Here is a 14,327-nt window from a genome sequence, read left to right as displayed (position 1 = left end):
TCCCAAATCATCCCCCCTTCCCTCTCCCACAGAGTCCAAAAGACTGTTCTATACATCTGTGTCTCTTTTGCTGTGTCTTGCAGGGTTATCGTTACCATCTTTCTAAATTCCATATATATGCATTAGTATACTGTATTGGTGTTTTTCTTTCTGGCTTACTTCACTCTGTATAATCGGCTCCAGTTTCATCCACCTCATTAGAACTAATTCAAATGTATTCTTTTTAATGGCTGAGTAATACTCCATTGTGTATATGTACCACAGCTTTCTTATCCATTCATCTGCTGATGGGCATCTAGGTTGCTTCCATGTCCTGGCTATTATAAACAGTGCTGTGATGAACATTGGGGTACATGTGTCTCTTTCCCTTCTGGTTTCCTCAGTGTGTATGCCCAGCAGTGGGATTGCTGGATCATAAGGCAGTTCTATTTCCAGTTTTTTAAGGAATCTCCACACTGTTCTCCATAGTGGCTGTACTAGTTTGCATTCCCACCAACAGTGTAAGAGGGTTCCCTTTTCTCCACATCCTCTCCAGCATTTATTGCTTGTAGACTTTTAGATAGCAGCCATTCTGACTGGCGTGAAATGGTACCTCATAGTGGTTTTGATTTGCATTTCTCTGATAATGAGTGATGTTGTGTGTTTCTTTAAGCATATAAATAAGGAAGATATTTCAAGGCCGCTGAACTCATGGGCCTGGCTCAGTGTTTCTAAATCTCTCACTATCGTCTTTACTAAGCTGAAGCTTCGCAGCATGAACCTTATCTTGGGACACTTTCAAGGTTAGTGCTGATGTCATCTGTCATAACAACACAGTATAAAAACTGGAGTCAGATGACACTATGTAAATAGATTTCGAATACATAAATATCATAAACATTTTTGACTTCATAAAGTTTAGTAATAAAATGTGCAAATTACTTAACAGTCCATCCAAATTGCCTCTTGAAATTTTGTTTTTTTGAATTGACCTACTTTATTTTTCAGTTTTTATTGAAATATAGTTGGTTTACAATGTGGCATTAGTTTCAGGTGTACAGCAAAATGATTCAGTCGTACATATATATGTGTGTGTATATATATTATATATCAGATATATATATATATGTCCTCTTGAAATTATACAGATGAGCTGTATAACCTTATTTTCTCAGGAAAATGTATACTTGAATCCTAAGTGAACACAACTGCCGTGTGTGCTATAAACTGTAGTTAATTCAGGCTTCGTGGTTTATCATGTTAACATTTTGGCTTATTTTATATAATGGAATTTAATAATTAATGAGAAAGAATATGATATAAGAGAATTATAAGAGAGAATTATGAGAGAATATGATATTCTCTCATAAATTATTCCTCATAAATTTTTGTACTGAATTACCCTGCTTTCATGTATATTAAGTCTCAAGGAACCAAAATATAATACATAGGGGACTTATATTTGGTTGGTTAATTAGAAGTGACTTAAATCAGGAAATCATAAAAACAAATACATGCATTCATTAAATAATTGATTTAAAATGTGTCAGAATAGATTTTTTTAGCATACAGTTATGTACGATAAGAGAGATTTATGGAACAAAGTCCTAGTCAGCCCTAGGACACAGGTCCTAAAACTTTCTAGGGTGTGTACATTCAGGACAGTAGCCCTTGCTGTGCTAAACAAACAGAATTACTGACAAGTTTTTTCATGATGTGAATTCTGTCAGCAAAAGTTGTATCCTTGCAAGTTTTAGTTCATATTTGGATACATTACTTCTTTGAATTTTAGCAATTTGTGTTGGCAGACACAGAAGCTATAAGGCCTCTTGAAGTCTATGCTTCAGACATTGAACAAGCATTCATTCCTTCACAGCTTTTGCTCAAAACTAGTCACGTGGCCTGCCCAAATTTGAGGAGGTGGAAAAATACAGTCCATCTCTGAAGGGAATAGCCCTAAGGTGTTTGTGGCCAATTTTTATCTACCATAGTTGCTACAGATGGTTTATAATCTACCGAATCGACTCCATACATTGCAAGATAACTGATATGTTTTTCAGACAATAAACTATGTCTTGAAGAGGGAAGTCCTTCATTATTGCATTCTCCCCAGTGATACTGGTCAGTCAGTTGGCTGGTCCATCTGGTTAAAAACCAACTGTCTTAACAATGAAAGTTGAGTTTTGTAATTCTCTGTCCTTGAGGAGCATAAGGATGTAACACTGTTACTGTTTTTCCTCTCTGATTACCTAGCCTGGAAGCAGAACATTTTCCTTCTGTAGCCCCTTTCCACATTCATCACTGTCTCTTGTCCAGCACCATGCTGTTGTACTTAGCTATTTATTTATATGCTTTCTCTCTCTCTCCCCTAAGAGGCAGAACTAACAAAAGGCTCATGTTTACTCTATAACACCCACTCCAGTGCCTGCACGTAGTAAAGCCTGAATAAATTTTTACTGAATTGATTTCCATGGTCTAGCTCATTGAATAATGCAGTTCTACATTAGAAAAAAATAATTAATGACCATATCCGCTTTTGGCTCAATAGATAGCAACTGTTCTTCAAAATAAATAATAGGTTTTTCAGTATAAAATCTTAAAGAAGACTAGAAAAGCAGACTTGATATTTTGATTTTTTAAAGAAAGTCAATAACACAAAGTTTTATACCTATGTCCCTCTTCTACTTATAGTGTTTCCATACTGGAGGGGCAGGAAAAGAATGAAAATAGTGATTTAATGAAATGATCCCTGAAAGTTTCATTTGTGCTCCCCCCCACCCCCCCCCACCTAGAAGTCAAGAAGCCTAATAGATGAGCGCTTCCTCTGTTTGGGCCTACCTTTCATTCCTGTGCTGTGAGCTTAATCACACAGTCGTGTCCAGCTCTCTGTGACCCCAGGCACTGCAGCCCGCCAAGCCCCTCTGTCTGTGGGATTCTCCAGGCAGGAATACTGGAGGGGGTTGCCAAGCTGTCCTCCAGGAGATCTTCCCAACCCAGGGATTGAACCTAGGTTTCCCGCATTGCAATGGGATTCTTCACCATCAGAGCCACCAGGGAAGCCCACCTGCACATCCAAAATTAGAAGTTTCAAATTTCTTAATAGTTGTTCTCCTTGAATCCAGGATATTTGTTTGCCAGTGTCTTGTCATCGTGGGGGTGTTTGAAAATACCCTTTTGTGTCAAATCTCCTCTACCCTAGCCAAAATTCTTTGGTCAAGGGTGACAGTGGCTAACTTTGAAATTCACAAATACAGACTTTGTTGCTCCTGCACACCAGTCATGTACTCACGAGTCTGACTCCCAATTCCTTTGTTTTTAAAGTTGACATAGCATTAACCTATTGTTATCATAATGATAAACCCAGCCACTGTTAGCAGTTACTCATCACTGTTAGTATATAATTAGATTGATCAAATTATTTCCTATATACCTTATCATACATGGACAAAGCTGTGCAACTTCCTTATTAGTATATCAGTAAAGATTTATGAAGGTTTCTTTGGGGCCCAATTGCTAAAAATAAAAGAATAGTCTTAAGTGTTGTCCAGTAGAGTTGTGCTCTACTACTGCTAAGTCGCTTCAGTCGTGTCCGACTCTGTGTGACCCCATAGATGGAAGCCCACCAGGCTCCCCCATCCGTGGGATTCTCCAGGCAAAAACACTGGAGTGAGGTGCCATTGCCTTCTCCGTTGTGCTCTAGTCTGTCTTCTTATGCTTTCATGTGTGTTAGTGTGGGTGTGTGCGTGTTAGTCACTCAGTTGTGTCTGACTCTGCAACCCCATCAATGGTAACCCGCCAGGCTCTTCTGTCCATGGGATTTTCCAGGCAAGAATACTGGAGTGGGTTGCCATTTCCTTCTCCAGGGGATCTTCCTGACCCAGGGATCAAACCTGGGTTTTTCCCATTGCTGGCAGATTCTTTACAATCTGAGCTTGGTAGCTCAGTGGCTGAGCTTGGTAGCCTGGTGGCTGTTTTATATGTATTGAAATATAATTGATTCATCTGGTTATTAGTATAAGGCCTGAGGAAGAAAGACCACATTATTTTTTTTCCAGGTGGCTACACAATTGACTCAGTACCATTAATCACATAGTCTGCCTTTTCTCTACTGATAGACAATGCGTATTTATCACACACTAATTCTTAAAGGAGATCAGTCCTGGGTGTTCTTTGGAAGGACTGATGCTAAAGCTGAAACTCCAATACTTTGGCCACCTCACACGAAGAGTTGACTCACTGGAAAAGATTCTGATTCTGGGAGGGATTGGGGGCAGGAGGAGAAGGGAACGACAGAGGATGAGATGGCTGGGTGGCATCACCGACTCGATGGACGTGAGTTTGAGTGAACTCTGGGAGTTGGTGATGGACAGGGAGGCCTGGCGTGCTGCATTCCATGGGGTCGCAAAGAGTTGGACACGACTGAGTGACTGAACTGAACTGAATTCTTAAAAATGTATGTCTTTTCTGGACTCTCTGTATGATTCTGTTGATCAAATTGTCTGTTCATGTGATAGCTTCCCCTGGATTTTATTGTTTTAATTGCTGTAGCTTTTTATGTTTTAGTATCTAGTGGAGCTATTACCCAGATACTTATTAACTTTTTCAGAATTTTTGTGGATGCTCTTTTTAAAAAGATTCATATACCATGAAGTTCACCCTTTTTAAATGCACAGTCATTTGTTTTTAGTATTAATATATTCACAAGATTTTGTAACCATCTGCATGATCTCACTGAAGAATATTTTCATCATTCAAAAAAAAAAAAAAAAAACCCTTGTACCCCATAGTACTCACTCTCTATTCTACCCTCACCCTTGAGCTTGGCAATCGCTAATCTTTCTCTCTCTCTGGATTTTCCCATTCTGGACATTTCCTATAAATAGAATCATACAAGGCATGGTCTGTTTTAACTGACTTCTTTAACTTAGCATCATATTTTTAAGGTCCATCCATATTGAAACCCGTATCAGAATCTCATTTCCTTTCCTGGCCCAGTGCTATTCCATTGTATGGATATACCACCTTTTGTTTCTCTTTTGATCAACTGAATGTTTGGATTGTTCTCACTTTTTGGCTATTATGAATCTAGCCTCGCATTTTTATGTTTTTACCTGCTTAGGTGATTTGGGCCACGCCCTAAATACCATCCTAACAATGTGGTTTTATTGCCTCAGAGTAGGTAGGTAGTGGTCTTAAGAAGTTGTTAATCTAATAGGGTAATGAATATTAAAAAGAATAACTATTGTTAATGACATAACGTGAATAATTTGATGGACATTTTCCAGTCCTTTCATTAACCCATCAAGCTAATGACATGTGAGCTCACTGAACTACTTAGGGGGTGATTTGTAGATTTCAGTATCCATAAAAACCACCCAAAGTATTTGTTAAAAATCACAGTTACTGGCCCCACTCCAGAGTTTGTGACTGAGATGGTCTTTGAACCATAACTTAAACCATCCAGACCTCAGGATATGTTTTCGCCTAAGGTACCTGCACATAGTCCATCAGAATTACAATCACACTAATTACAGAATTGCAGGCAGTTCAGAAGAAATCATACAGAAGTGCTCTGGAGAAGGCCTTATGTGGCAACAACTTCTGAACATGCTTCTGCTAAAGTCTTTAGCATATCGTATAACTCAGAAGCAGGGCTCCTCACGATGGTATGAAAACATTAGAGAAGCTCCGGAGTTCTCCATCTTCATCCTGGGGGATTGGCCTCCTGTCTGGTCCAGAATTTAAGTCCCTTGTGTCCATTCACATGTGAGAGATGCCTTTGTGCCCTGATCACACAGGGATGGTGAGCTGCTCTGCATCAACCACAGACACCCCCGTCTGCCTGCTTCATTGTGTGTTAATCAACAGTGCAAGGACGGTGTAACCCTGCTCCCCTTCATGCCTGTCCTTTTCCCCTCTAGGCCAGGGAAGGCCAGACCACCATAGTGATAGCTCACCGACTGTCTACAATCCGAAATGCAGATGTCATCGCTGGGTTTGACGATGGAGTCATTGTGGAGCAAGGAAGCCACGGAGAACTAATGAAGAAGGAAGGGGTATACTTCAGGCTTGTAAACACGCAGGTATCTGCTTCTTGGGAAGTTTTTCTGTTGTTTTTTCCTTAATATAATATTCTTTCTTTATTAAAATATCACATAGCTAATGCTGTACTGAGAAATCAGAAGTATCAGAAAGATGCCACGCATACATCTGAGACTTTAATTCAGAGTCGTTGAAAGAATCTTGAAAGAGAGAGGTGGGGAGGGGGGAAATAAAAGAAAACACCAAAAACATTTTGAACTTGTCGTTTAGGACAGTGATTCTTAATTGCCTGTTCAAACTAATGGGTCCTTCCCCCAGTAGATTAGAGATGTTCAGAGTGGTGGTCGGGGTAAGAGACTGATGCCAGGATCTCTGGTAGTTGGGAGAGGTCCTATGAGACCTTAAAATACTTCCCAGATCATCCTGATGAAGCCAACAGCAAGATTCATGGCTCTTGGAAGTGAATAGTTCAGTGTTTTGTTTTTTGTTTTTGGCTTGCGAGATCCTAGTTCCCTGACTGGGGATCAAACCCTGGGCCCACAGGAGTGAAAGTGCCAAGTCTTAACCTCTGGGCCTCCAGGGAATTCCTGAGTTTGGTTTTCCTTTAAAACAACAACTATTCACTCTATTTCCTAGAGCAGGTTCTATTGAAAATTCTTGATTTGCCTTATTATTGAAATTAGTCACAAGCAATTTTGCAAAATAAATAATTGAAAAATATTTATCCTGTAAACACAGTTCTTATATTCATTAAAGTTTATACATTTGCTTTGATAACTGTAACTAATATGTACATATTTTTGTTATTTTTCCTCACATTTCAAATACATACACTCCAAATACTATCATTTTATATGTCCTCAGCAGTAATTACATTAATGTGTAATAAACTGCTCAAATCATTTCTCTAAAGTTGACTACATGGCTTGTTTCTAATAATTCTCTGTTCTAAATATTGCCCTTGGGAGCACGTGGCAGGGAGGGGGTTGAGGGTGGGTTCCAAAAAGGTTAAGGCAAAAATTTGTTTTGTTTTCTGACAAGTAATTTAATTTAACTCCTCTGAGTCTCAGTTTCCACATTTGAAATACAAAACCTACCATGTGAGGCTGCTGTAAGGTTAAGAAATAAGCACCTGTTTAGTTCAGTTCAGTCGCTGAGTCGTGTCCAACTGTTTGCAACCCCATGGCCTGCAGCACACCAGGCCTCCCTGTCCATCACCAACTCCCGGAGCTTATTCAAACTCATGTGCATTGAGTCAGTGATGCCATCCAGCCATCTCATCCTCTGTTGTCCCCTTCTCCTCCTGCCTTCGATCTTTCCCAGCATCAGGGTCTTTTCCAATGAGTCAGCTCTTCACATTAGGTAGCCAAAGTATTGGAGTTTCAGCTTCAGCATCAGTCCTTCCAATGAACATTCAGGACTGATTTACTTTAGGATAGACTAGTTTGATCTCCTTGCAGTCAAGGGACTCTCAAGAGTCTCCTCCAACACCACAGTTCAAAAGCATCAATTCTTTGGTGCTAAGCTTTCTTTATAGTCCAACTCTCACCTCCATACATGACTACTGGAAAAACCATAGCCTTGACTAGATGGACCTTTGTTAGCAAAGTAATGTTTCTGCTTTTTAATATGCTCTCTAGGTTGGTCATATCTTTTCTTCCAAAGAGCAAGCGTCTTTTAATTTCATGGCTGCAATCACCATCTGTAGTGATTTTGGAGCCCCCCAAAATAAAGTCAGCCACTGTTTCCTCATCTTTTTCCCATGAAGTGATGCGACCAAATGCCATGATCTTAATTTTCTGAATGTTGAGCATTAAGCCAACTTTTTCACTCTCCTCTTTCTCTTTCATCAAGAGGCTTTTTAGTTCTTCACTTTCTGCCATAAGGGTGGTGTCATCTGCATATCTGTGGTTATTGATATTTCTCCCAGCAATCTTGATTCCAGCTTGTGCTTCTTCTAGTCCAGCATTTCTCATGATGTACTCTGCATAGAAGTTAAATAAGTGGGGTGACAATATACAGTGTTGACATATGCCTTTCCTTATTTGGAACCAGTCTGTTGTTCCATGTCCAGTTCTAACTCTTGCTTCCTAACCTGCATACAGATTTCTCAGGCAGGTCAGGTGGTCTGGTATTCCCATCTCTTTCAGAATTTTCCACAGTTTGTTGTGATCCACAGTCAAAGGCTTTGGCATCGTTGATAAAGCAGAAGTAGTTGTTTTTATGAAACTCTCTTGCTTTTTTAATGATGCAGAGGATGTTGGCAATTTGATCTCTGGTTCCACTGCCTTTTCTAAAACCAGATTGAACATCTGGATGTTCACGATTCATGTACTGCTGAAGCCTGGCTTGGAGAATTTTGAGCATTACTTTGCTAGCATGTGAGATGAGTGCAGTTGTACCATAGTTTGAGCATTCTTTGGCATTGCCTTTCTTTGGGATTGGAATGAAAACTGACCTTTTCCAGTCCTGTGGCCACTGCTGAGTTCTCCACATTTGCTGGCATATTGAGTGCAGCACTTTCATAGCATCATCTTTTAGGATTTGAAATAGCTCAACTGGAATTCCATCACCTCCACTAGTTTTGTTCATAGTGATGAGCACCACCTGAATATACTAGAAAAAAACACTTTAAAAGGGTGAATTTCATGATATGTGAATTTTGTCTCAATAAAGCTGTTATATCATTTTTTTTTTGAAAAGCACCTAACACAAAATAGATGCCTGACAAATGATAGTTACTGGTTCTAAACCTGAAGGTTACATCCATCTGGACACACAGCTCAGCATTTTGTTCTTCCAGATTTCAGGAAACCAGCTCCAGTCAGAAGAATTTAAAGTCGCTGATCAATGGCCTGCTGTGTGTTTGACTCATCCCATAGTTAGGTGTTCTCTTCGTAAAAGCCTGAGGAGTTCCTGACAGTATCAAAATGGCTTTGATGTGGAAACCAGTGAACTTGTAAGTTGTTTTTCAATTATCTTTCATTGTTTAGTTTTGCTGGTGAAGTCCATAGCCTTGCAAGTACATTGTAGGCACAGAAGATTCCCACCATGAGCCATACTCTTATTAAAAGAAGGGAATATTCAACATTAATTGTACTTATCAAAAATTGAAATCAATTCCAATTAACAATGAATTTTCAATGCAAAGGGATCCCAAAACATAGCCTTTGTGCTTAGATGCTTAAAATTAAAACAAGATATTCCATTCATTTTTGAGATCCAGAGTAATACAAGGCTGGTCTAAAGCAAGAGGCTCTAATATTTGCATAATCTATTATGTAGGATTACTTTTGATTGTCTATGCTAGGAAACCCAAAGTAATATCAGTTTAAGAAAAATAAGCTTTTATTTCTCTTTCACATTAAAAAAAAAAAAAGCTTAGAGGTGAGAAACCCAGGGTTACAATGGTAACTCCACCATGGTTACCATGGACTCAGGCTCGTTTCATACTTATTCTCGTAATCCTGGCATGTAGCTTTCATTCTCAATAATCTAGAACGACTCCAGAAGCTCCAGCCATCACATTTATGTTCCAAGCAGCAAGAAAAAACAAAGATTTTCCAGACATCTCATACAATACTTAAAAAAAAAAAAAAAAAACTATGTCATTGGCCATAACTTAATCACATGCCCATACTTAGCTACAAGGGCGAGTAGAAAACTGAACCCTTTTGCTATATGCATTGCTACCCTGAGTAAAACTGGAATTTTCTTACTAGGAAACAGGACAAAATAACCAGAAATAGCCAAAGTGTACATTCTTTAATATTTCTCACCTGAAACCTTGAGATTTTTTTTTTAGATCAACATCTTACACTTTATAATACAAATTTTTACACAAATCACATGTTTACAGTACAAAAGGCAAAGGACCTCAAGAGAAGTAACTGGGATGATATTAATTCAAGTTAACAGAAGCTTTTATAATAGAAAGGGAACACATTCCAAGAAAAGATATTTTATGATTTTAAGAAACGATTTAGGAGTGTATTTTGATGTTATTCCCTGATAACTCGGTTGGTAAAGAATCTGCCTACAATGCAGGAGACCCTGGCTCGATTCCTGGGTCAGGAAGATCCCCTGGAGAAGGGATAGGGTACCCACTCCAGTATTTTTGTGCTTCCCTTGTGGTTCAGCTGGTAAAGAATCTGCCTGCAATGCAGGAGACGTGGGTTCGATCCTTGGGTTGGGAAGATCCCGTGGAGAAGGGAAAACGTACCCACTCCAGTATTCTTATCTGGATACTCCCATGGACAGAGGAGCCTGGTGGACTACATCCAGTCCAGGGGGTCACAAAAGAGTTAGACTTGCCTTAGCAACTAAACAACAGTTAATAAAAGCTGAGTGTATTTTACCTCTTGTGTAGGTCTGAAGAAACTGATCCTCCTGAGAGTTTATTGTGTCTGTTTTTCCTGCCCACGATGTTATTCACTGCAGAGATAAGAAGGGCTCTTTTAGCAGTCTCAATCTTGGTGTATTTATGGAAAGAGAATAACATTGTATTATTGTGGTGCAATATTATTGTAAGTAAGATAAACAGTTTCTCCCTTTTTGCTTCTCATTTTCTCATTTGTCTGGATAGTTACACTGTTACATCTTTAGAGTCTGGTATTTTAGAGGAGCACTTCTCTTGGAGAAATGCAAAGAGGGGTAGGCAGAAAATGCCACAATTAATACGGCTGTCCTTGGTGCCATCATAGAGGGATAAATGGTGTGCCCAGTGAGAGGGGGAGATTAAATCCGATTAGAAGGACTGTTTGCTTGTGAAAAGCACCCTGAGCTCCTTTATCAGCCTGGAGGCCAGGTCTAAAAGATAGTGCTAACTAGGGAGGAAAAAAGCCCCTAAAATGCAGAGGAGAGGGGTGGTTTGAAAGCAAAGGGCTGAATAGAAGCTATTCCCATGTTCTCTATTTTATAGGGACACAAACGTGACCTATTTAGATAACTGTAAGGCCATGGGTTTCCATAGGCACACGTGGTATCTAGTTTACTGTGAAACCACCTCTATAATTCAGAATATTCTCCTTTTTATTTTTATTTTTGGGCACCCCACACAGCCTGTGCAATCTTAGTTCCCTGACCAGGGATTGAACACGGGGCCCTTGGCAGTGAAGGTGTTGAGAGAGTCTTAACCACTGGACTGCCAAGGAATTCCCTAGAATATTCTCCTTTATGTGACTTAAATCCCTCATGTTTGACCAAAGAAGCTGGTATGTGCCAGGCATTGGGCCGTTTCTAAGGAGATAAAGTGTTGGTCATTCAGTTAGTCTCTCAGTTGTATCCAACTCTTTGTGACCCCATGGACTGTAACTTACCAGGCTCCTCTGTTCATGGGATTTCCAAGCAAGAATTACTGGAGTGGGTTGCCATATCCTTCTGCAGGGGATCTTCCTAATCCAGGGATCAAACCTGGGTCTCCTGCATTGCAGGCAGAGTCTTTTCCATCTGAGCCATAGTGAAAGCCAAGACATGAGCCAAGACATCTTAAAACAAAGTCACAGAGATGTGTAAACAAACGGGGGGAAAGTCACAAAACAAGCTATGAAGCAGAAGTCTGTAGGGAATGCAGAGTAAAGTTAGTCTGCCCTACCGTTAGTAGTGGTGAAAGAAAGGCGCGTGGGTACTTTAGTTTTGTGAGTTAGGACATGACAAGGATAAGATGCAAGGCAGGGTTCTGGGCTGAGGAGACCAGGCCCAGGTCCTCAGATGAATCACGGTGTCTTGTGTTGGTGAGGACGCTTAACCAGTCTATTCGTGGGTCTTACCTTGTGTGACCCCAACATCATGACTTGAATTTTAGGGCATCTGGTGCCCAGATCCTGCCTCCGCTCATTGCTGAGGCTGGGATAGGGAGAGGCTGGTCACACTGTGAGGACTGCTTCTCGGGTGATGGACTCCCCCAGCTCAGACTGTGCAGTCCATTTGCTGCCGTTCAGTCACTCGGTCATGTCCATCTCTTTGCAATCCTGTGGACTCCAGCACGCTAGGCTCCCCTGTCCCTCACTATCTTCTGGACTTTGCTCAAATGCACATCCATTAAGTCAGCAATGCCATCCAACCATCTCATCCTCTGTCGTCCCCTTCTCCTCCTGCCTCCAGTCTTTCCCAGCATCAGGGTCTTTTCCAATGAGTAGACTCTTCACATGAGGTGGTCAAAGTATTGGGGCTTCAGCTTCAGTCCTTCCACTGAATATTCAGAGTTGATTTCGTTTAGGATTGACAGGGACATAGTTGACATCTTGTCACATCCTGTCTGACCCTCCCGTGGTCTGCTGTGGTCTAGTCATTTCCTCCACCCAACTTGTAAGTTCCTGGAGGGCAGGCCAGGCCCTCTCTGGGTCCACACTCTGGTGCCTGTGATGTTGCTGCCTGTCTGTCTTGATGTGTGTGTGTTCTAAGACGAATCTGTGCCACCAGTGTCTTTTCTGAAGATCCTGAAACTGAACAAGACAGAGTGGCCCTACTTAGTGGTGGGAACCCTGTGTGCCGTTGCCAATGGGGCGCTCCAGCCGGCCTTCTCGGTCATCTTCTCAGAAATGATAGCGGTGAGTGTGGAAATACCACTGGATGGCCTGAGTGAAATCACTCAACCACGAAATCAGTTCTCATGCCAACCCGGTCCACTCTGCAGTAAGGCAGCCTCCAATGAACCTAAGCCAAAGGCTTTAATTCTCTGTTGAGGAAAGCCGTGAGGCAAAAGAAAATGTCAGCCAGTTATGCTTTCAAGGAAATTGGAAGCTGTAAGATCCCTGAAGGAGACATTCTGTTCACTCTCTTCATTCGGGTGAACTGGTGTCATGCTGTGATCCCCACCCTGCTTGTGGAGAGGAGATGCTCACCTTACAGGGTGGTTGGGTGGTGGGGATGGGGGAAGAGTTCACGTCTCAAGGGTTTAAGAGGCCAGGCTCTGGGCTCAGACTGGCCTCGCCATTTAATTGCTGTGCTAAGTCGCTTCAGTCATGTCTGACTCTTTGCAGCCCTTGGAGCCCAGCAGGCCCCTCTGTCCATGGGATTCCCCAGGAAAGAATACTGGAGTAGGTTGCCATGCCCTCCTCCAGGGCACCTTCCTGACCCAAGGATAGAACTTAGGTCTCTTACGTCTCCTGCCTCTTAAGTGGGTTCTTTGCCATTAGCGCCACCTGGGAAGCCCCAGCTGCTGTGCAAATGCTTCACCTTGCTGCACCTCAGCTGTTCATCTGTAAAATGAACCTACCTCCTCGAATGGCTGATGATTAAGAGACGATAAAAACCATACTCCAATAAAAATTTTTAAAAAGGGAGATAAGTAACGATTAATATACAGAAAGCATTTAAGAGTGTCTACCTCTAAGTGAGTATTGAAAAGTGCTATCTACTACATCATTGTTCAGTAATCCATACAAGGCTTGGAGAGGCTGAGACACAGGAGGAAAACTCCTACAATCCAATTATTAAATTCCCTGAGGGATGTTTATCAGAAGTGATCAGAAATATCTAAGGCTCCATAAAATCCAACATTTATATTTTATGTCCTTAGTTAATCTCTAATGTTATTGGATAGAATTTTTGTTAGAGTTGAATTATTCCCCATCATATGAAGACTTTATTATGCTTCTGAATTGGAATGTTGGTCTACAATTAAGACCACAAATTTAAAAATAAATGAATTAGGGAGAACCCACCAACTGTTTTTACAGTACAGAATAAGGCAATCCCTGACTCTCTTGCAATTCAAAAACAGTGTGGGCTGTATTTATATGGGGGACCTCTCCTTGGTGTCAAATGGAGCTTTTGGAGATTGAGTATAAAACAAAATAAACCAAGTCCTGCCCCCAAACAGTTTACTTTCTATTGGGACAGACGCATAACACACACACAAACAAAACAAGTATATTACATGTCACGGGATCGCAGGCATTTTAAAAGCACAGTCAGGCAGTGGAGGGGCCTGCAGTGGGGGTGCGGTTTCCTGCAGTTTGGTCAGGACAGACCTCTTTGGGCCAAGGCCCTGTGGGGTCGGGGGAGGCAGGTGAGGGGCAGAAGGAGTTCGGGCAGAGGGAGCAGCAGGTGCAGAAGAGGAGGAATAAACATGGCGGTGTGCAGCCACACACATCCACGTGTAGTGCTCCAGCCATGGCAGTAACCACGCACAGTGAGTCCTCTACATACGAACCTTCAGGTTGTGAATTTGCAAAGATGCAAACTCACATGCCAGGCCCTGTATGCCAGCTGTTGCACTATGTACTTTACAGGGTTCTGTACTATAAGATTAAAAATATTTCCTTTATTTTTTGTGTTTATGTTTTATGTATGCATTATTTGTA

General features: G+C 41.1%; 1 protein-coding gene across 10 annotated transcripts in view; it reads left to right on the top strand.

Annotated features, from left to right (window-relative positions):
- Nucleotides 1-14,327, top strand: part of LOC109557316 (phosphatidylcholine translocator ABCB4-like) — a 103,444-nt gene that overhangs the window by 58,815 nt on the left and 30,302 nt on the right. For 6 of the 10 annotated variants that reach the window (XR_011566203.1, XR_011566202.1, XM_070787612.1 and 3 more), the window contains one exon: nt 5,901-6,062. Coding sequence is in view for 7 of the 10 variants with exons in the window: in XM_070787612.1 (XP_070643713.1) it covers nt 5,901-6,062 (162 nt within the window). In the remaining 3 variants the exon portion in view is untranslated. Of the gene's footprint in view, nt 1-5,900; nt 6,063-8,824; nt 8,981-10,390; nt 12,422-12,441; nt 14,105-14,327 lie in introns of those variants that run through there. The other 4 variants (XR_011566204.1, XM_070787616.1, XM_070787618.1 and 1 more) reach the window with 3 other exon arrangements.

This window comes from Bos indicus, chromosome 4, assembly GCF_029378745.1.
Source record: "Bos indicus isolate NIAB-ARS_2022 breed Sahiwal x Tharparkar chromosome 4, NIAB-ARS_B.indTharparkar_mat_pri_1.0, whole genome shotgun sequence".
NCBI classification, from domain to species: Eukaryota; Metazoa; Chordata; class Mammalia; order Artiodactyla; family Bovidae; genus Bos; species Bos indicus.
The sequence above is the reverse complement of the archived record's forward strand: the minus strand, read 5'-3'. Positions and strand labels throughout refer to the sequence as shown.